The 20,437-nt window shown below is 30.4% G+C and overlaps 2 protein-coding genes across 2 annotated transcripts in view; one reads left to right on the top strand and one right to left on the bottom strand.

Annotated features, from left to right (window-relative positions):
- Positions 1 to 5,580: 5,580 nt before the first annotated feature.
- LOC106684006 (protein RCC2 homolog) lies at positions 5,581 to 18,048 on the bottom strand. Its single transcript, XM_014425820.2, has 9 exons — positions 17,609 to 18,048; positions 14,040 to 14,271; positions 13,594 to 13,725; positions 12,818 to 12,906; positions 12,304 to 12,418; positions 12,060 to 12,223; positions 11,796 to 11,976; positions 7,672 to 7,850; positions 5,581 to 7,575 (listed from the first exon to the last, which is right to left on the bottom strand). The coding sequence occupies exons 1-9, from the start codon at positions 17,807 to 17,809 to the stop codon at positions 7,405 to 7,407; spliced, it is 1,464 nt and encodes a 487-aa protein (XP_014281306.1). The 5' UTR covers positions 17,810 to 18,048; the 3' UTR covers positions 5,581 to 7,404.
- Positions 18,049 to 18,277: 229 nt separating this feature from the next.
- Positions 18,278 to 20,437, top strand: part of LOC106683974 (uncharacterized) — a 4,803-nt gene continuing 2,643 nt past the window's right edge. The window contains exons 1-3 of the mRNA XM_014425758.3: positions 18,278 to 18,602; positions 18,676 to 18,819; positions 18,887 to 19,072. Coding sequence (XP_014281244.1) covers positions 18,414 to 18,602; positions 18,676 to 18,819; positions 18,887 to 19,072 — 519 coding nt within the window. The 5' untranslated portion in view covers positions 18,278 to 18,413. The remainder of the gene's footprint in view (positions 18,603 to 18,675; positions 18,820 to 18,886; positions 19,073 to 20,437) is intronic.

The following is a 20,437-nucleotide window of genomic DNA, read 5'->3' as shown; positions in this document are numbered from 1 at the left end:
GTTCGTGCATTGCATTGTTATAATTTATTATTCATTGTACAGATATTGCTAAATAGTATGTACAGAAACTATTAATATACAAAAATGACAATGTGTTTTTACAAAATAATGCACTAAGTAAATTTGAGAGCTTCGGTGAGGCTCGAGGTGGAGCGCTCTGGTGAGTTGTGGTCCAACTACTTGCGCCCTCTCGCTACAATGCTTTTACTAAATTTAATTTAATGCTTGTACTAAATTTCTAATATTATGCATGCCAATATATAGTTATTTAAATTTCATTATATTATTCTTGAATTATTTATTATGAACAGTCAAACTAAAAATAACAACTAAAATGACGAATGTTCTTGGAATATTATTTACCAGTGGCTTCAGATAACTGAAAAAAATCTCTCAAGAATGAGCTTGTTATTATTTTAATCTAGATTCCGTTTCCGCTTTTAATCCTGTATTACCATCCTAACCCATAAAGTCTTAATCTCTCATCCTTAGCAATCCCTGATAATCCTCCGAGGCGTCTGAAAAGAAGATGGCCCCGGGACCTTCTAATTTAAATTAATGCCTGAAGTACCACTAACGGGTGGTTTCTTCCCAAGATTTTCAACTGTAAATGAAACATTCCACGTATTTACTTATTTTATTTATTATTTGTACAGTTGCAAATTACATTAAATAATAAATAAATAAAAAAATCCTGTATTCTTCCGTCTGAATTTTTTTTTTTGTAGTAATTTTAAACATGAATACATCAATATATTTGTAATCAAACTTTTTAAAGATTCTCTACATAGACTTATTACCAATTAGGTTTTGGTTAAAGTCATGTTTGAAATATTCCTTTTAACATAGCACCTATCACAGTTTTCAAAAACTTAAAAGTAGAGGCATTTTTAAGAAGTTGAAAATTGAATTCTATCATTTACAATAAAAATATAAAATCATTCAATACAATTTTTTCCTCATAGCTCTTTGATAATGGACAAAATTTCAGATTTTTAATCTAAGTATTATAGTTTTTTTATTTTAATTTTTTGCATAAATGTATGAAGTATTTAGCCAGATTAATTTGATTTAAAACAACGTAAGATAAGCTCTCCATGTTTTAGTATCATAAATTTAACAGTAAAGTTTACTATTGCAGGATTTGGGTTTCAATACACGTTTTGGGTTATTACTACTATTTTCATTACTACGTTTTTCGATTTTTTACTGCAGAAAAATCCAGTCTCTATGAGTTAATACATTTAGTTTCACTTACCTATACATGGAACATATCCTAAAGGGAAGTAGTGCAATTGAGCTAAATTTCGAATCCGAGTCCGAAGAATTGATCATATACATATGCCGAAAATGCTCAAATCTTCCGATCGCATTCCATAGTACACAGTTTTGTTAAACTGCAGTGTTCCATAACTTTATGGATGTTGTAAATAAAGTTATGCAAGATACTGCAAAACGCATTTCCTTATTCATTATTGTTTTTGTTGTCAGGCTCTTCATAAACTGAAAATTTAGAGAAATAATCATTTTAACATATGTACTTTTTCATTCTATTCCTATTAGAAATATTCTCAAGCCTATAGGTGGAGTGCTTTCTTCAAAATGCAGCAATGTAGTTTCTGAAATGGTTTTGCACAATTGATGGGTTTGGTTGCAAAACATGGTAACTGTAAAAATGAAAAAAAAAAAATAGAATGTTAAATTTTTTGTTAATTACAATGTTTTACCTTCAACCAGCAGTCACTATAATCTAATTTTTCTCTTAAGAAAATGAATTTCCTTAAATTCTTCCAGCAATTTATAAAATTACCCTTAAAAAAGTCGGTAATGAAAAACTTCAATTCATAAAAAATGTAGTAACCATGTTTTACACGCGAACGCGTCAATTATGAAAGAAAAACTGATTGTATAAATTCAAAGTGTTAATTTATCTTATTGCAAGATAAATTAACACTTTGAATAAACTACATTGCTGCATTTTGAAGAAAGCACTCCACCTACAGGCTTGAGAATATTTCTAATAGTAATAGAATAAAAAAAAAAATAATAATATTTTAAAATAATCCTTAGTAGTCATTGTCATCTTTCTGTTTGTTTATGGATGCATTCGTGTTAGCCCATAGTTTTTGAAAACTTCAATATCTATTGTGGAGTGGCTTCAAGATGTCACACTTAGCACTATCCACAAAACGAAAACAACCTATCTCATAAAATATCATCTTTTACTTTATTTTTATTGAAGTCTATATTTCTTTTGTTAAATTAATAAAGATTTCTAATTCTTAAAATTAATTTCCCTTTCATAATTGTGAAAAATCGTTTAAGAAAATTTTTTTTGTTGTGATCTGCATTCTAAACTTTTATTTTTTTTTTCCGATCCCTCTAAAACAGAAAAAGTAATATGATACATTACGTATGGTTACATAATTCAAATTAAATATTAACTTTTTCTACCGATGGTACTTAAAGGCATACGGTGAAGTACTTATCTTGTTGTTTGTTGTATATAAATTCTGCTAGAAAATATCTAGAGGTGAGGGGTAAATAATACACCTACAGGCTTGGTAACATTTATAATAGAAAAATGATTTATCATGTCTCCATGATTCCTGTTTATTAAGTGTCTAAAAAATATTAATGGCATTGAGAATACAGGAATGGCTTATTTCCTTCAATTTTTAAAATATGGAAATAAGTATTGGGGCGGGCCTTTCATAACTTTTCATAGTTATAAATAAGAGCATTGAAATGGTGTTATGCTACATGTAAAATACAAGATTTCACCGTGAATCAAATTTAAAAACCAACAGGGGTTGGTGAATTGGCCGAAGTATGCCTAGAATTTTTCCCTCTGGCATTATTACTTATTTATCGAGGTAACTAAAATTTCACTCACCACCCTGGAAGGTGTAAATTTCAAACAAAAAATTTATATTATTCTGTTGCGATAAATATATCTATTTTATGGTTTCCCGAGGTACTAATTACGAATATCAACTCCGGTCCTGCAAGGAATATAACAGTTAACCTAATGTAACAAAGCCGTGTATAAATGGTCGAAATCGGTAGTCTCCGACTTTCCAGTCTTCTAAACTGCTTTAGTTAACTTTAAAATTATTTCATAATTTATATTTATTAATTTGTTAGAACTATAATGTGAATGAATTAATATAGAATCATGTGAAATGATTAATTATTTTAAATAAACAAAATTAGAGGTACTTTAGGGGAAGAATTTTTGAAAATTCGTCATTCAAGTTCTGTCAAACTATTTCAAAGAGGAACCTATCTAATATTAAAGACCATTTTCCATTTTTGAGTAGGGCTGTACAAACGCACATAAAGGCCATTTTGCGATACTTGGTTTTCTGAACTCAGAGCACCTCAAAACGTGTAATTCCATTGAAAAATTGAAGATTTTTCAAACATGTTGTAGCGACGCTATCTATGAGGACCTCCAGTACTATATCTCCTCTTACTTCTACCTTTTTTCCTTCCGTGGGACCCGTCGCCTATCCACTAGCCAGGCTTACATGTCTCCTAGAACGAAGTTACCTTCCAGTAAGATTCGGCGGCTGGCTACCCTATGGGCTTGCATTTCTCTTTCGTACCTACAGGAATAGTACCCAGTAGGACGAGGTTACCATCCTTAGAGAACTTACGGCTGGCACCCGTCTGTCTCATCCTGTTTAATTACCTCTTAATCAACTACTTTACGCATTTTGGAGGCCACCTAGTCAAGAGTACGTAACATGATCAATTGGAACCAAATCTAACGCAACCACCTCCACAATGTCCAGTATTTATGTGCATTACTAATCGGAACGTTGGGAAAATTATCACTGGAAGTGAGAGGGGAATGTATAAGCTATTTTGGCAAGGGACTTAAGACACCTCCTGAGCAACTTCGCAATTAAAGCAGCGCCGATTTGATTCCGGCCTGGAGGCGTTGACTTTCATTTCGTGGGAGCCCAATGGATTGAAAACTTGACTTCGACCTAGTTAGAATAGTTATTGGTTATGTGTAGATAATTGTTCACCTCCCGTATGTCATAAATAACCAGGTAGGAGGTAATAAAAAATCTGTTGCGTTGCACACTGTCACTAACCCTCCCCCCCTCCGCCTTACCTACTTTGAATTGAAATTAATCCTAGCTCGCTTCAGAACAGATAATTTATAATATTCACTGACAATTTTTCCATTCTAATTTTCCAAATCAGCCTTTCAGTTGACGTTTGTCAATTTTAACATAAATAGTAATATTTCTCACTTCAAAATTTGAATATTTTTGTTTTGTAAAAGAATATATAAAAATTGACTGTAAACTAATTTTTTACCTTGTGCTCTTTTTAGGCTGAGAAGTTATTCGATTTCTAATGAAATTGTTTTCTTACAAAAACATCTTAATTTTTATTTCTGACAGCTAGGGAATTTGAAATTAATAGTCAATTTTTTCTCATCTCTGATTTTTGATCCCTTATCACCATAATTATTGTAATTTTGAGGGACTAGAGATTAAAGATTTCTACTTCTGGGTATATTTAAAAAAATAAATAAAATGGAACTGTTTTTCTAGTAAATCCTTATTAAACTCCTTGTCTTAGTTTGACCCTATTTAGCAAAAGTATTTTCAAAGGTACTGAAATTAATTTTTAATTTCAAACTTAATTTTTGGATATGAGTCAAAAGTAATAAAATATAGCTTTAGTCAACTATATAAAGAATTGATTGTAATCATTTTGATCATTCATAAAAAAAAAAAAAAAAAACTAATGCGGAAAAATGAAAAACCTTCTTTCTTTAGCACTCACTAAAATAGTCTATTAATATAAACTTTTTGGATTTTCAAATGTCTAAATCACTAAGCCCATAAAGTTTCTAATGGTATCATCTCTAAGGGAAAAGTTCCCTAGTCCTATTAATATTAAATTTAAAAAACTGAATTTATTAATTTCTAGAGATAAAAGGTTTATGTTTATAACTTTTCAAATTTCTAGACCCTAATCGTTACATATTTTAAGTAAAATTCCCTCTCCCTATTCCTATAAAATTAAATTAAATTTCTAGAAATCAAGAATTAGAGGTATCTAAAGATCCTCCTTACTAACGATTTTAGTATGACAACAATGGATATGTTCCCTTAGTTGCGGTTTAGAGGTCTAAAATAATACTCCTGCAAACAGCAACAGTGTGTAATTTTTTTTTACTTCAAGTAAAGAAAAACTTGACAATATTATTCCTAAGAGATATTAATTTTTCTGATATTGAGCAAACAATGGATTAACTGGAATATCAGAAAAAATCCTTGCAGTTAATACTTAGATTCCACTGTGCTCATGCTCATGCATATATTACATTCCATGTAAAACTATCTTAACTGGAACTCAACTGAGCTAAATCATTCCAATGATATACCAATTTTCCCAATACTACATACATCGGCAAAGTTTCGGGTACTGCAAAAGTCCTCAGAAACTCATCTGTAAGATTTCTTAATATGAAGGAAATTTGGTAAAACATACTAACTGTTCTGCATAACATTAAAAATGATTAAATTTTTAACTTAGAAATAATGTGTATAAAGGTGGAATAAAGAAACAATTTTATTTGCTTTTCTTGTGTTTTTGTTTTTTAAAATACAAACATAATGTTTCCTTAAAATTAAGTTTCTTAACATAGAATTGTGAAGAATTGGCATTTTTGTCATAGGCCGTGACAAATCAGCAGTTTGAGATCTGTTTAATGGATCATGGAAACATTGCCAATTGTTTTGGGAATGTCAATTAGTAAAAAAGGACTTAATAATACAAACTTCCACCATTTTGCTTTAAGAAACCTTAACCAAGAAAAAATTTTTTTAGACACTATTGTAAGCATCCATTTACATTTAACTAAAGTAGTGATTCTTATTTTGTTGACATTTAAAAATTTAATTTTTATAAAACTAAATTAATTTATGATGGTTCTAAAGAATAAGAGTAATATATTTATTAAACATTGGAATATAAATTGTTACATAAAAACTACGAATATGATTTTAACTTGGTTTAGAACATTGGGAAACCAATTTTTAGGCACCAGTATAGAAGTTTTGAAACTAATCATACTATCTTTTTAAACAAAACAGTTCATTGCATAAATGATAATGAAAATGTAACTTAACCATTATTTTTCAAAAAAATATATTCCAAGAACCATCAATTTATATACAAAATTCATAAAACAATTGAAGAAAATCAATCAACTACTTAAGCACATAAATAATTAAATTACAAAAGCATGATAAAAAGGTGGAAATTAGACTAGAACCTAATCAGAAATATAATGTAACAACATTGGCAGTGCGAAAACCATTTAATTTTCAAAAGTTAAACATTAAAAGTAGACATGGTTGCCTCACTAAATAATCTCACAAAATGTCAAATAAAGACACTCAAGAATAGAACTAATGGCTCTTTTTTATGCTTTTAAAAAGTTTTATCTATAAATGAGATTAACCGAGGTTCCAATATGGACAGCCCTTTAAATAATTAATCACGTTTTCATTATTGAAAACTCTTAAATAGACTTACAAAAACTGAATTGTTTTAAAAAATAAAATTAACCTTCATTAAACCAGATTGCACAATTGAGTTGACGCATTTCTTAAGCACATATTGGCCCTTAAAATATAATATTAATACAAAAACATATTTATATCATCAGAATGTTTATACATAATTAGGATTCAAAATTTGTTGAAAATCAATAACTATGGAATGCTGACATCAGATATTTTTGTTAAACTAAAATCACACCAGAATATAATTTCACAGCAAGCTAACAATGAAAATTCTGTGAATCACAAAATAAACAACTACTATATGATACTAAGAAATTCAAAATGTGCCAATATAAAAAATATAAGAAATTAATACAAAAGTAAATTACGAATCATGATCAATGTAAAATAACCTAATATATGCTGTTAACAGTTAATAATAGAATATAGGATTTCAGATTAATCATATTCAAATAATAATGGAAAAATCAGTCTTACTTGAGACAACCCGCTTGAAATTTATAAACATGTATTGACTGGTTAAGAGGATCTCATTCCGTTATAATAAGAAACATCAAATCATATAAATTCAAAACAATTAAAAAATGAGATCACATTCAATAGCAGGTATTTCAGTTTTTTATTTTGTTTTGTTATTACTATTTTCTTAGACAAGATGACGATAAAAAGTAATGGTTTCTACAATAGTCAACATCTTTTATTATAACAGAATGGGTCACGAGTCCATCTGTTCACCTTTAACCTTGTACATTATTATAAGATATAATGAAGGGACATCACTATTTATAAGTTAAAAAAAAATAGTCATAATAAAAAAAAAAAAAAGAGAAAAAAGTCTAAATTAAGGGGTGTAAATGGGAATCTGCTCAATCTTCTCTTTCTCTTCATCAGAAGTATCCCTGGCAATCATCAAAGTATGAGCTTGGCCCATTGAAACTTGCTCAATGTAGATACCGTCTAAGGCCTTAACCTCCATTGGCACAGATGTTGATTTACGCATTTCACCATGGCCCTAATAACAAAATAATAATAAAATATTAATCTAAAGAATGTTTGGTTACATATCGGAAAATTTAGTTATTGTTAAATTACTTCAAAAATCGCTTACCAATTCACCAAAGCATGGGGATGCACCAAATGATATAACTGAAGTATCAGCAGCAATTACAACCGATGAAAATCCTGCACCAAGTGAACGTATGGTCCAACCAGATAAGTCTTGTAATGGTTTAGGATACATGTTTACTTCTCCAGTATTTTTGGTTTTACCAAACAGATATGCCATTTCTGAAATAAATTCAATAATAATATAGCACATAAATGAATCTGTTAATCAGGAACCTACAGTATATAAAAATTATTTCGATCTGTAAAGGTTTATCAATATCAACACTATAATACTAATCTAAGGAGTTTGTTTGTTTGAATGGACTGGTTTTAAAAACTATTAGTATGATTTTAAAAATGTCTTTTGTGTTAGACCTCATGTGATAAAGCATTAATTATGTCCCATACGTATGGAGCAGTAACTATATAATAAAAAACTTGCATATGTATTTGACATGGCAATGCTGGAAAATCCATCATAACTGAGGCATTTTTTCATTGAGGTGTCATTATGAAGGGTATTGTCAGTCTCCTAGTAGTGATATTTTACATTTCTTATTAAATAAAATAAGAAAATGTTCACTGTTACCAAGAACAGAACAGAGACATAGGAAATTAAACAATTACATATTGAATATTTAAAAAAATACTAAAAAGCTTTATTACTATAAATAAACTGAAGAAAACATTATTATTTTAATTATATAAGAAAATATATATATTCTACAGGAGAAAAGTCATACCCATCCTAACACTATTCTCACCACGTATAATTTATTTAATAAATCTAAATTAAGAATCATTTACTATTTAAAAATAATTCTTTTGAAATAGACCTTTTTTTTTGGCATTTTGTAAATAAATAACTTTTATTTAATCATTTGTACGTGAAATAAGTATTTTTGTTAAGAAACTGGAAAAATGGAGTCTAAATCAAAAAGGTGCCCATCCGCATGCACTGGCAATTGACGATATATTACAGCAGTGAAAAATTATAAAACGTGTTAATTTGTAAATAATTTTAACAATATAAACATACAGTCAAGTATTTGTTTATATATCACGATCAAATATATTAAATAATGTACAAACAAATAATAATTAAAGTAAATTAAGTCTAATTAGGAATAGGAACATGATTAAGAAAAATTATTAGAGGAAGTCATCGCAAACAACAGTTAACTTCAATCAAGACTCAAATATCAAGTATTTAATTAAAATTATATTTCATGTATTTTAATGTCAAAATTAAGTTTAGATTATAATAATTATATTTTAAATGATTTTTATTTTTGTTTCTATAAGAAATTATATCTCTTAAATAAATAACCAATGCTTTCTCCTATAGTCTAATATTCCAAATATTTCCTTATAATAATTTCAAACATTTAATTTTGTACAAATATTGAATTAATAAAATTTTGTAGTCAGATGTGTTCAATATTTAATGTTTCCATAACCACATTTGTTATCCATACAATATTAAATTTCCATTATTGTATGTGTAATAAATATTTCATAATTTTAAGTTATAAATTTAAATATTTGAATAATACCAAACCTATTAACTTGCCACACCACATTCGCATCTTATTAAAGGAAAAATGAATAGCAAGAGCAAAGTGGCACAGGACTAGATACCCATCAGATAAAACACATTATACCAAATTGACAAACAAAGTTAAAACAGAACTTTTTTTTATTTTTTCTATTTATTTATTGATATTTACAACTGTATAAAAAATACAACAAGTAAATTTGATCATAATGACCTAATGATATGATACAGCATATAGAGAAACTACCCAGTAGTAGAACTCTAAAAACAGTTTACAATATAAGGTATTGCCTTATACGAGGCCATCTTCTTTTCAGGCGCCTTAAAACAGAACTTAAAAAATTTAAAATGCAAAATTTAACTAACTTTACTGAAAACCTCACGACTACCGACAAATCTTTAAGGACGACTACTAAGAAGATTCTTAACTTCAAGAATTTTAATCACCCACTTCTTACTGAATCTCAAACATGGACAAAATCGGACGAAGAAAAATCACAAATATTCGGTCAGCATCTTTCTAAAACCTTTGAGCCACATCCTGACATCCATAATTAAACCAACCTTGAACACATTGAAGAAGTATTGAATACTCCACTCCAAATGACCCTGCCATCTAAAGCATTTCATCCATCTGAGATATCCAACATCATCCAGAATTTACCAACCCGCAAAGCTCCTGGTTATGACCTAATTACATCCCATGTTCTAAAACATCTTCCTCGAAAATCTGTTATATTCCTCACCTACATCTACCATGCTGTCCTCAGATCCACATATTTTCCTGACCAATGGAAATTATCCATAATCAAAATGATTCCCAAACCTCGAAAGCCGCCAGAACACTCATTTTCTTACCGTCCTATCTCTCTGTTACCTATCATGGGAAAAATCCTTGAGAAACTTATCTTAATCACCAGTTTGGATTCCGAACATCCCACTCCACTATCCAGCAATGCCATCGTGTGGTTGATGTCTAGTCTTCATTGGAGCGCGGAATGTACTGCTCAGGAGTCTTTCTTGATGTAGAACAGGCTTTTGGTCGAGTCTGGCACCCAGGACTGCTATACAAGATCCGTAAATTCATAACATCTACATATTATCCCATTATCCGTTCTTATCTCTCAGACAGGTCATTTCATGTAAACCATAACAGCGCTTATTCATCTCTGTTTCCTCAGTCTGCTGGTGTACCTCAGGGTAGTATCCTTACTCCTATCCTTTATACAGTTTTTACAGCTGACATCCCAACCCATCCTAACACTATTCTCACCATGTATGCCGATGACACATGTCTATTGTCAGTGAATAATGATCCTTCCATTGTATCCTAATCCCACATCACCACCCTCGAAGAATGGTGCCAAAACTGGAGGATTAAAATAAATCCCACCAAATCACATTTACCCTTCGTCTTGCTCTACAGTATCTTTTAATAATACCCCACTTATTCCTGTTGAACAAATCCGTTACTTAGGACTAAATCTGGACAAACGACTGACATGGAATCCTCATACAAGACTGAAAAGACAGCAAACTGCTCGTCGATTCCGACTATTAAAACATTTACTAGACAAACGGTCCAAACTTCCAATCCATTACAAAAGACTGATCTACATGACTATTATAAGGCCGATTTGGACATACGGAGTTGAGCAATGGGGCTCCACTAAACCATCTAATTCCTCTTAATTCCAATCCTTACAGTCCAAAATCCTTCGTAAAATCCTTAATGCTCCTTACTTTGTCACAAATCAAATCATCCATCAGGACCTCAATGTCCCCTATATTGCGGATTTGGCCAGAACCAGATACCAATCCTTCCATAATAAACTTCCCAACCACCCAAACCAACTCGTTTCTAACCTGGCTTCTCCTTCACTACCTAATAATCCTCCTAGGCGTCTAAAAATAAGATGGCCTCGAGATCTTCTCCTTTAGAAATGTTTTTGGAGTTCAATCAATAGGTAGATTCTCCACATGTTTTTATCATGTCATAATATCACTTACAGCAAATTTACTTGATGTGTATATATGTATACAGTTGTAAATATCAATAAATAAATTATTAAAAAACAAAAAGAAAAATTTGAATATTAGGATGATTTTTGTTAAGAGGCCAGAACAATGCAATCTAGATAAAACAAAGGCCAATAGCCATATACTTGTAATTACAGATATACACAAGCAATAAGAACTTGTAAAATGTATTATTTTACCTATGTACATAAAGTGGATTAAGTTAAAGACTTAAAAACTAATTAACAATTATTTTTAAACATAAATATACAGCAAAGTGATAATTAAAAATAGATAAGACTTTCATTTATTTTACATTTTGGCCAATGCTATGTACTAATACTGAGGGTCTAGACAGTTGCTCCTCAGAATTCACATGAACAAAATTCAAGACCTAGGTATTGGGCAATTGTTTCTGAGAACTCACACAAAAGTAGGAGTCTAGAACAAGTGCCAACCATTTAATATTTATTGCATACACTGATAATGATATATCGGGTACTAAACTTTAATTAACATAATTGGTACAAAAATAAATAAAAACTTACTGAAATCAGAAACAGCAATTGAAAACTGTGAGCCACAATAAACTGCTTTGATTCCTTTCCCCTGGGTTTCAAAAAATTTCACAAGTCTTGGGATAAGTTCATCTTTTGGTTCTGCATGTCCAAGGCGACCATAACCTCCAAAACCCCATGAAAACAATCTACGCTTTGAATCTAAGGCTACCTTTAAGTATAAAAAAAATAAATTCAAAAACAAAAATAAAAATTCAAAATTTAAAATAGCAAAGAAAACAAAATTTAACAAACCGTATGATTAGTTCCGCAAGCCACATCTATAATATCATTCACTTCCACTGGTATAATGTGATCTTTAGATTTTTCTATGTAGGTCATTATCTGCTTTGGCACTTTAACAGCAGCTCGTGCCAGCTTTGTTGAATTCATAAAATATTCACCATTAGTATTATGACCTGGTGAAAGAATAAAATAAGAAATGTAGTAAGTGTAACAAAGGATATATCGTCAAACAATAAATTAGGGGTTGTTTTACCAAGTTGTCCATACTCTGGATCACCAAAAGAGTGAAGATTGCCTTTCAAATCTAAAATAATACTGAAATCTCCACCGCAGACAACTTTCACAATTGGCGGCCCACGATACCTAATCTAGTGAAGAAAAAGTTACAATGTTTTAAATCAAAAAATATATAACCAAAACATATTATATACATTTTATAAAATATATGGAAACTATTTATTATACATGTATTAAAATAAAATTTCACATTTAGAGAAAAAACAAGGGTATATGGGAAAACAAAAAATTATCTTTTCTTTTCCATTTCAGGAGATTAGAACTTTGGAAAAATATTTCTATAAAGCATGATAAATGTTTCTACAAAGCAAATTCAATAATTTAAGGAGTGATAAAAGAACTTATTACAGCAAGCAATTTTTGTAATAAAATATTTTTCAAAATATCAAAAGAAAAGAATGATAAAAATAATCAAAACTACTTGCTTGAAACTCCAAAGAATATTTATAAATGAAAAGATTTTCACTTACTCGTGTTGGACTCATTACATTAGGTGCAGTTGTCCCAACTCCGCACTGGCCCATTTTGTTGTCCCCCATGGCATAGACAATTCCTCGATCTGTCACCAGTCAAATATACACCACTTTATCACTGCGACGTCTTGGCGTACGGTAACAAACCGACACCATTAACATAAACTATCTACTTATAATATTAAATAACTAAATGTATAAGAAAAGAAAAACTAAAGGGCTGACTCTTTACCTCACTATCAGAAAAGTAAGTGTTATAATCCCAACCAACTAACAGCAAAATTGAATGAAATAATAAAAAATTAAAATTATTTGTTTACAAAGCTGGTAAGAATTAATAGCTGACAAAAAAGATTTAATCATTTTAAATTTTTAGTTAATTTAATTTCCTAATTTTGGTACCTAAATTAAATTTAAAAAAAAAAAAAAAGGAAAAAAACAGTTAATAATTTTTAAGACAAATTATAATAAAAATAATATAATTAAGCACAGGGAGTTAGCAGTTACACTAAATTAAATCAAATAAAAATGCTACAATTAATTTGAAAAAAAAGAAAGAAAAAGTACGATTTTATCTTCTTAATTTATAATTAATAATTGTTAGCAAGCTAACAAATATTTGATTTGACTAAAGAGGTAAAACAGTTTTGAGCTAGATGTAATTATTTTGTTATATTAGAGATAGCAGCCCTATGACCGAGCACAATAATAGTAAAAGTAAAAAAACAAAAAAACAATTTATAAATTTAGATTTAGAATTTTTAAGAACCAACCTGAAAGTAAGAGAGTGTGATTTCTTCCACATGATGCATTAACAATGTTAATCTCCTTTAATGAATCGAGCAAATAGGGCTGAGTTCTAGTTTCAAGATCACCAGTACCCAACTGCCCTTTTTCATTTCGGCCTAAGGACAGTACAAGAAATAAATAAATATCATAAATCTATTAAATACCTTGACATAAATTAATATTTCAACAATGCACAAAATCAATCTATTGTATTCAGTAAATACTCAAGCTAGCAAACTAATATTTTGGTGTGAGTTTCATAAGATGTCAATTTATTTTGATCTGTTTATTTTAAACAAATAGACAAGACATACTTAACTACAAAAACAATTAATTTCACAGCAATCATATTTAAAATTGAAACTGATTAGAATATTAGAAAAAAGTGCAACGATTCGCATTTTTCTTAATTTGAAAAGTTATAACTCACCGAGTGTGTATACTTTAAAATCTTCTGTAATAATAATGCTATGAGCAGCATTACATCCTGAAGCCACTGCACGAACTCTTATGTCATCCAAAGGAGCAAAACGATGTGGAACATAAATGTTTTTTGCAGCAGTATTTTTGCATCCCTTCGGAGCTGATTTCCTGTTGTATAAATCCCAATTGGTAGCGCCACATAATAGCAACCGTCCAATATGATCTGGGCCCTTAACTCTCTAAAAAAGTCCAAACAAATTGTAGTTAGTGAAACAAACGTGTGATTTGTTCAAACCTGTATTACAAATTTTCAATATTACATTTGAAAAAAAAGAACAACGTATTCAATCTACTACTGAAAACATATATGGTTATGTTCAACCACATTTTTGGTTGAATCTTTTTGTGAATTAGATGGAAATTGTAACACTTGCTCTTTGTACTAGCAGTCTTGTTGGCTTAGACCAGTTCCAGCGTGAGTAACCAGTTATTTTCTGTAAGTGATTACAGTAAATGTGTTCTAGCTACAGCCCAACCAATCATTTGTTATACTAATGACTAACAATATTGATGGCATACATACATAATTGGCACAACCCACTTAGCGAGTTTAGGCCTGCTCTAGTACCCTATACCAGATGGTTCTGTCATGTTCAAAAGCAGTCCAGTATGGCGGTAGCATCTGTTTCCACAATATTTCTCAGTATTGCTCTTCCTTCAGACTCTCTTCTAAAGATCCTCCTCAGCACTTACCTTTCAAATATTAGCTGACTGTTTTCCTCGGTCTTGGTCAACCATCTTTCTGTCCCATGAATGAGCACTGGCCATAGCAGGGTCTTTTATAGGGTAATTTTAGAGCTAGATGAAAGTACCTTACCAAGCTAAAGAAATACCTGTAGGAAGTTTTTATCCACCAACTGATTTCTTGTGCTAAGTTATTTTCTAAGTTAATCTCAGAACTCAAATATGAGAGGGAGTCAATTTTCTGGAACTTGTAGGGGGTCAATGTTAAGAAATCCAGCATAGTTTTTAATGTCCATTCAGAACTTGCTGCAATACTCAAATCATTAACATACCCTAACAACTGTACAAGCATGGTGGTACCAATGGTTTAGTGTTTTCAATTGACGAAAAGCCTAATGTGCCATGTAGAACAGAAGGTAAGCTAGAATATAGGCATCTCTCTTGGTCTTACTCCACTAGAACCACAAAGTCTGAGCATTAATAATTTTCCATAGCCATCTTCTGCAATTGCACAAGTTTTTCTATAAATTCCTCTGCAATAATAGAGTTCCTCTCTGCCAATGCTGCCATATACAGACCTGAAATGGAAAAACAGATGGTACAGGGTCAGCTTATATACCTCTTTATTTTCCAGGATCATTCACCGAAATAATTTTTTACTGGTGGTTGACCAGTCTCTTCTAATTCTGATCTAAGTTCCCTCTTAGTTAATGGGACTAGTTTCTTAAACAGGATAATAGATAGAACTTTGCAGGCACATAAAGGTAACACAATTCTCCTGTAGTTCGTGCATTCATATTAATCTCCTTTCTTGAGCATAAGAAATATTATGCCTCGGTGCCAATCCTGCATCCTTTTTTTTTTTTTTTTTTCTCCAGTTGACAAGAATGAAATATAATAATAATATTTCCAGCTTCTCACTGCTATACTTTGTTAATTTTGCCTGAAGTCCATCCATGCCAGGAGCTTATTTAAACTTTTGTAGATCATGAACCTTATCTAGGCCAGGTGGCTCTAAGCGAGTCATTTCTTGTTAACACCTTGCAAAAGACAATTGCTCAAATTGCCCTATTCATTATCAAGAGACTTGATCTCTTTGAACAATGAGAGTTCCATTCTTGTCTCAGCAGGATGTTACTCCATCCTTAATTACTCTTAGGAAGAGTGAATATTCAGTATCCACCTCACTTAATTTTCCTATGTTGTATATTTTCCTCCTTAATGATCTTTGAGAGGATCAGATATTGGGTATTCTTGTTCTAATTCTAGCTATATTTTAGTAACACTACCAGTCCATATTCACTCCTATGTAACCCATAACATTCATATGTTTTTATGACAAGAGCCTATCAGAATTTGATTGGCCACTATTACATAAGGAGATCAAGTTGATTTTTCAGTTCTCTGTACAGTCCATTGTTGATGCTATTTTGGTGGAATCTATAAGATCCTTTGGTTGGTTGGTGTGCAGATTCCCTGCCAACCTGTGCATTGAAAATCTCTGACAACTATCTTATCATACACAGGGAGAGAATCCATGATTCTTTTAATGTACTTATAGAATACTCATAATCTACATCTTCATCTCTTACTTCAATGGGAGCATAGCAGTTTAAAAATGGATTAATTACAAAACTTGTTCTTAATCACTACAGATACCAAAACATATTTAAATCAAGTCAGAAAATTATACATTAGCCCAAAAAATTCTCTAATTCAGGGTTATATTAATTAACTTAAAGAAAAAGGTTATGAATTATTTGCTGATAATTATTCATAAACGGTAAAATATAGTTTGTTTTTAAACACCAATTTTTAAAGAAATATTTGAGTTTTAATGAAGTATCACTCTAGTTATTATATTTGACACAGTATCATCGTTAAAGTATATTCTGAATCTTTAGTTTCAGAACAAAACAGCCCAGTGCTGAGGCTCCTACTTACATGACTGATTGACTTTTGTATGATTTAAATATATCAGAAATTAAAAAAAAATAACTGGGACTTATACTTCAAGTAATTCTAATAATTATCAAGGAAAAGTCAGACCAAACCTGAAGTTAAATAATTTTGAGGTGATCCAAAGAAATCACACAAGGAATGAAAACATGCGACTTATAAAATTAAACCAAATCACTACGTTCAATCATTGTTGAGGGAAACAATTTATTTAGAAACACCGAAGCTAATGAAAAAAAAAAATGAAAGTATGATTTTTAACTTAGGCATATCATGAAAGAAAATTCAACTAGCCTATGACGGATGTTTTCCAATTTATCAATATTACTGTTGATTTTAAAAATTCATCAAAAAGGGAACAAACCGCAGTAATTCAACATACCATAGTAAGACTTAAGTTACAGATATCCTAATGTCAGACTATAGAAAGGGGATTTAAAAAAAAAAAAAAAAAATTAACCCACATGACTACATGTAAGAAATTGTAGTTTTGTCTAACAAAACAGTGATAGAGTTGTTGGATGTCAATCACTTATGGGAACATTAAAAATCGAAGTATAAAATTGTATTTATGCTGAATATTGTAATGACAATATGTATCTTATACAAATTAATTAAACAAATAGAATGCCCTAAAGTGAATACTAATATTTTAAGCCTGATGAACTCATCAAATTAACCAATACTGATTCTCTAGTATTCTAATTTAATATTCAACACTAACTTGAAAGTAATATTTTCCGCTTCATATGCCTCCATTGTTAGAAAGCAATAAGTAGTAGGGCAACAGTTCGTTCACCTCAAACTGGAATCACCTATATAACCTATTTCCCGAAAACACACGTGAATCATAATAGATTTAAATATACTCACTAAACCATCATCTGGTCCTAACTCATCTGCGAGGTCGTCTTCATCTTGCAAGCTACGGTCAGAACCATCATTAGATGCATCACTTTTAAATTCCTCATCAAAATCACTTAAATCTTCATCTTTCCTTTTACCATTTTTCCTTATTTTCTTGTTCTTCCTAGCAGAAGAATCAGATGCACTAGGTTTTCTTTTGGAGGACATAATTTAGAATGTAAAAATTGTTGATAACTCGTTGATGACGAAATCTACCGGACGCAATAACACCTTTTTATTGATTGTAATTTACTTTTCCTAGTGTTATGATGCTTCTTTTTATAATAATGGCCCCTACCCCCCTCGGCTTAGATTAACAAAGCGCCCGCCAGGAGAATATCATTCTTTCTTCTCAATTATTTAATTAATATTACAAGGTTTTATAAATATTTCTCTCTTAAATTTTGGCCTTTCATTAATTTAATTAAAATATTCCAATCACATTTCATTAACATCTCCAAATACATAAAAAAATAATATTTTTTTTATTTCCATAAAATAATCAATATCTGAAAAAATAAATAAATTTTTAAAAAATTATTATCAGAAAAAAATATATAATAAAATATTTATAGAAAAAAATGAAAATGTCTTAATATCCAGTTTGTTTATTTTTTGCCGCCATCTTCTTTCATTTGACCGTTAATACTTTAAACTGACGTCTTGAGGGACAGTAGATCGGTTTGTTTCATTTATTTGAGAAGACTTGTTTTTGAAGTCTGGTTTCGTTATAGAATTATAAGTTTTGTCGTATCTTTAACGCAGCTCAGATATGGGAGCCTTAATTAGTAAATTATCTCGTTTATCAGTTGATGATGAGAAAATAGAAAACGTTAAACCTATTGACAATTACCTTTGTCCAGATGAACAAAATTTGAAAACTCCCAAAGGAAGGTTTATAGCTGATAATATTTTAGATCCAAGAAGTGCCACTGTAGGTATAAGAAGAACACCATTAGTGGTAAGAAAATTATTTATTTTGAAACACTTACAATATATTTGCAATGGAGTTTTGAGTTGTTTTTTTGATATAGTTAGTCAAAGTTGGTGTTGAAACTCCTGTTAAGCCCAAACTGTATCTTGAAACAGACTTAGATGAAATGAATAAAAGTGACAACAACAGCTGTATTTCTGAGTTTGAAGACAGTAACAGCTCTGAACATTCATTAGATATTGAGGTAAGAATTCCAGGTTTTATTTTAATTGGTAAATATATTGTTTTTTTTAATTACATTATGTATTTAGGAAGGTCTTGAGGCATTTGACAATGATGCTCCTCTTAGTGAATTCGGTGTTGAAGATATAGTGGAAGAAAAAATCAACCCAAGTATTGAATTTGATATTGTTAATGTTCCATCATCATTAGTCAAGAAAACCTATATTTATGAAGATGTTGATCAAACTCCAGAATCTACACCCGTAAAACCTAAGGTATATCTTAGTGATAGCTATTTTTATTTATTTTCAAATTTTAACTGTGCTAATATCAGTAGTAATAAGAGTGTGACCCACATACGTTTACATATATTTGCCTAGTATCAATTATTAAATCTAATTAATCAACTTTATTAGTTACAGTCTGCATGTGACAGACTTTGCTACTCCTCTCCTCCCCAAATAAAATGCTCTTATGTTTAAAAATATTAAATTTACTACATTAACTAATATTATATACTATTAATACCAATAGTTATGTACAGCTGACTTTCCCACCCACCAAAAAATTTATTTGCGAATATTTTTAATTGAATTCTTTTATTATTATTTATTTCATCTTTAAACTAATTGCTAGTCCAATGTAATCTATTCCAAATGTAAAATATTAAAATTTGTTATCCATTTCAATATTATATTAATAATAAGGGCTTAGTGTACTTAAAGGTTTGGTCCCGATACCACTTATTGGTATCTGCATACATCTGTCCAGTGATGCCCATCTAAACCCAAATCCACAGGATCAGTCTTACTGACTGAATATCAGCATGTTTTAGCTTGGCGTGGATGCTGAAAAAAATTTTTAACTCAAGGGTACTGTGACATAAAATGTTTGGGAACTGTTGCTCTAACTCGTCAGCATATATATTTTATAACATCTTGGAGGAAGTGATGTTGCCAATAATTATTACAATAAGTCCTCGGTCCCTTTTTACTTCCACTTGTAAGAATGGATTCAAAGAGGATAGGAAAAAAATTGATAATTAAGAATTTTCGTTTTTCCATAGTTGTTTTTTTCAATAGTCAGATTTTTCTTTCACTTGTCTGTATATGAAACATATTTTCATCCTAAATAATATATAAATAGCTGTTTAATTAAAAACATAAGAGACTAATTTCTTCTCAAATCAGAGTGGTAAATCAAGTTCTGTAACATGTACACCACACCAGATTTTTATAAATTGGAATCAGTACAAATTTTTTTCATTTTTTTAGAATCATTACCTTGTGTTTTTTAAAGATTTTTTTTAAATTTTAACTTCGCGGTAGGGTTTTTTTTATTAGAACCTCTGAACTCTGGTATGTGTGAAGCTAATACTACCTAGCTGTTTTATAAAGTAAATGAAAACATTCAAAAAATATGTGATAATAGAAGACAGGATGATGATTAAGCTTCCATCTGATCTCCCCACAAAATAGATGTTAGTGCCTTGTGAAGGACCTGTACGTAGCTGTTAGGGATTGGTTATAAAGACCAATGTAACCACCTACTAATGGCTAACAGTATCTCCTAAAGGCATATATGCAGAAAGGGAGGTAATTCCCTTCCACTTTCTTATGTTTCACAAGGCTTCAGCCTTA

The sequence above is a fragment of the Halyomorpha halys genome, unplaced genomic scaffold, assembly GCF_000696795.3.
Source record: "Halyomorpha halys isolate HHAL.00 unplaced genomic scaffold, Hhal_1.1 Scaffold533.1, whole genome shotgun sequence".
In the NCBI taxonomy this organism is placed as follows: domain Eukaryota; kingdom Metazoa; phylum Arthropoda; class Insecta; order Hemiptera; family Pentatomidae; genus Halyomorpha; species Halyomorpha halys.
This window is presented reverse-complemented; position numbering and strand designations above follow the sequence as displayed.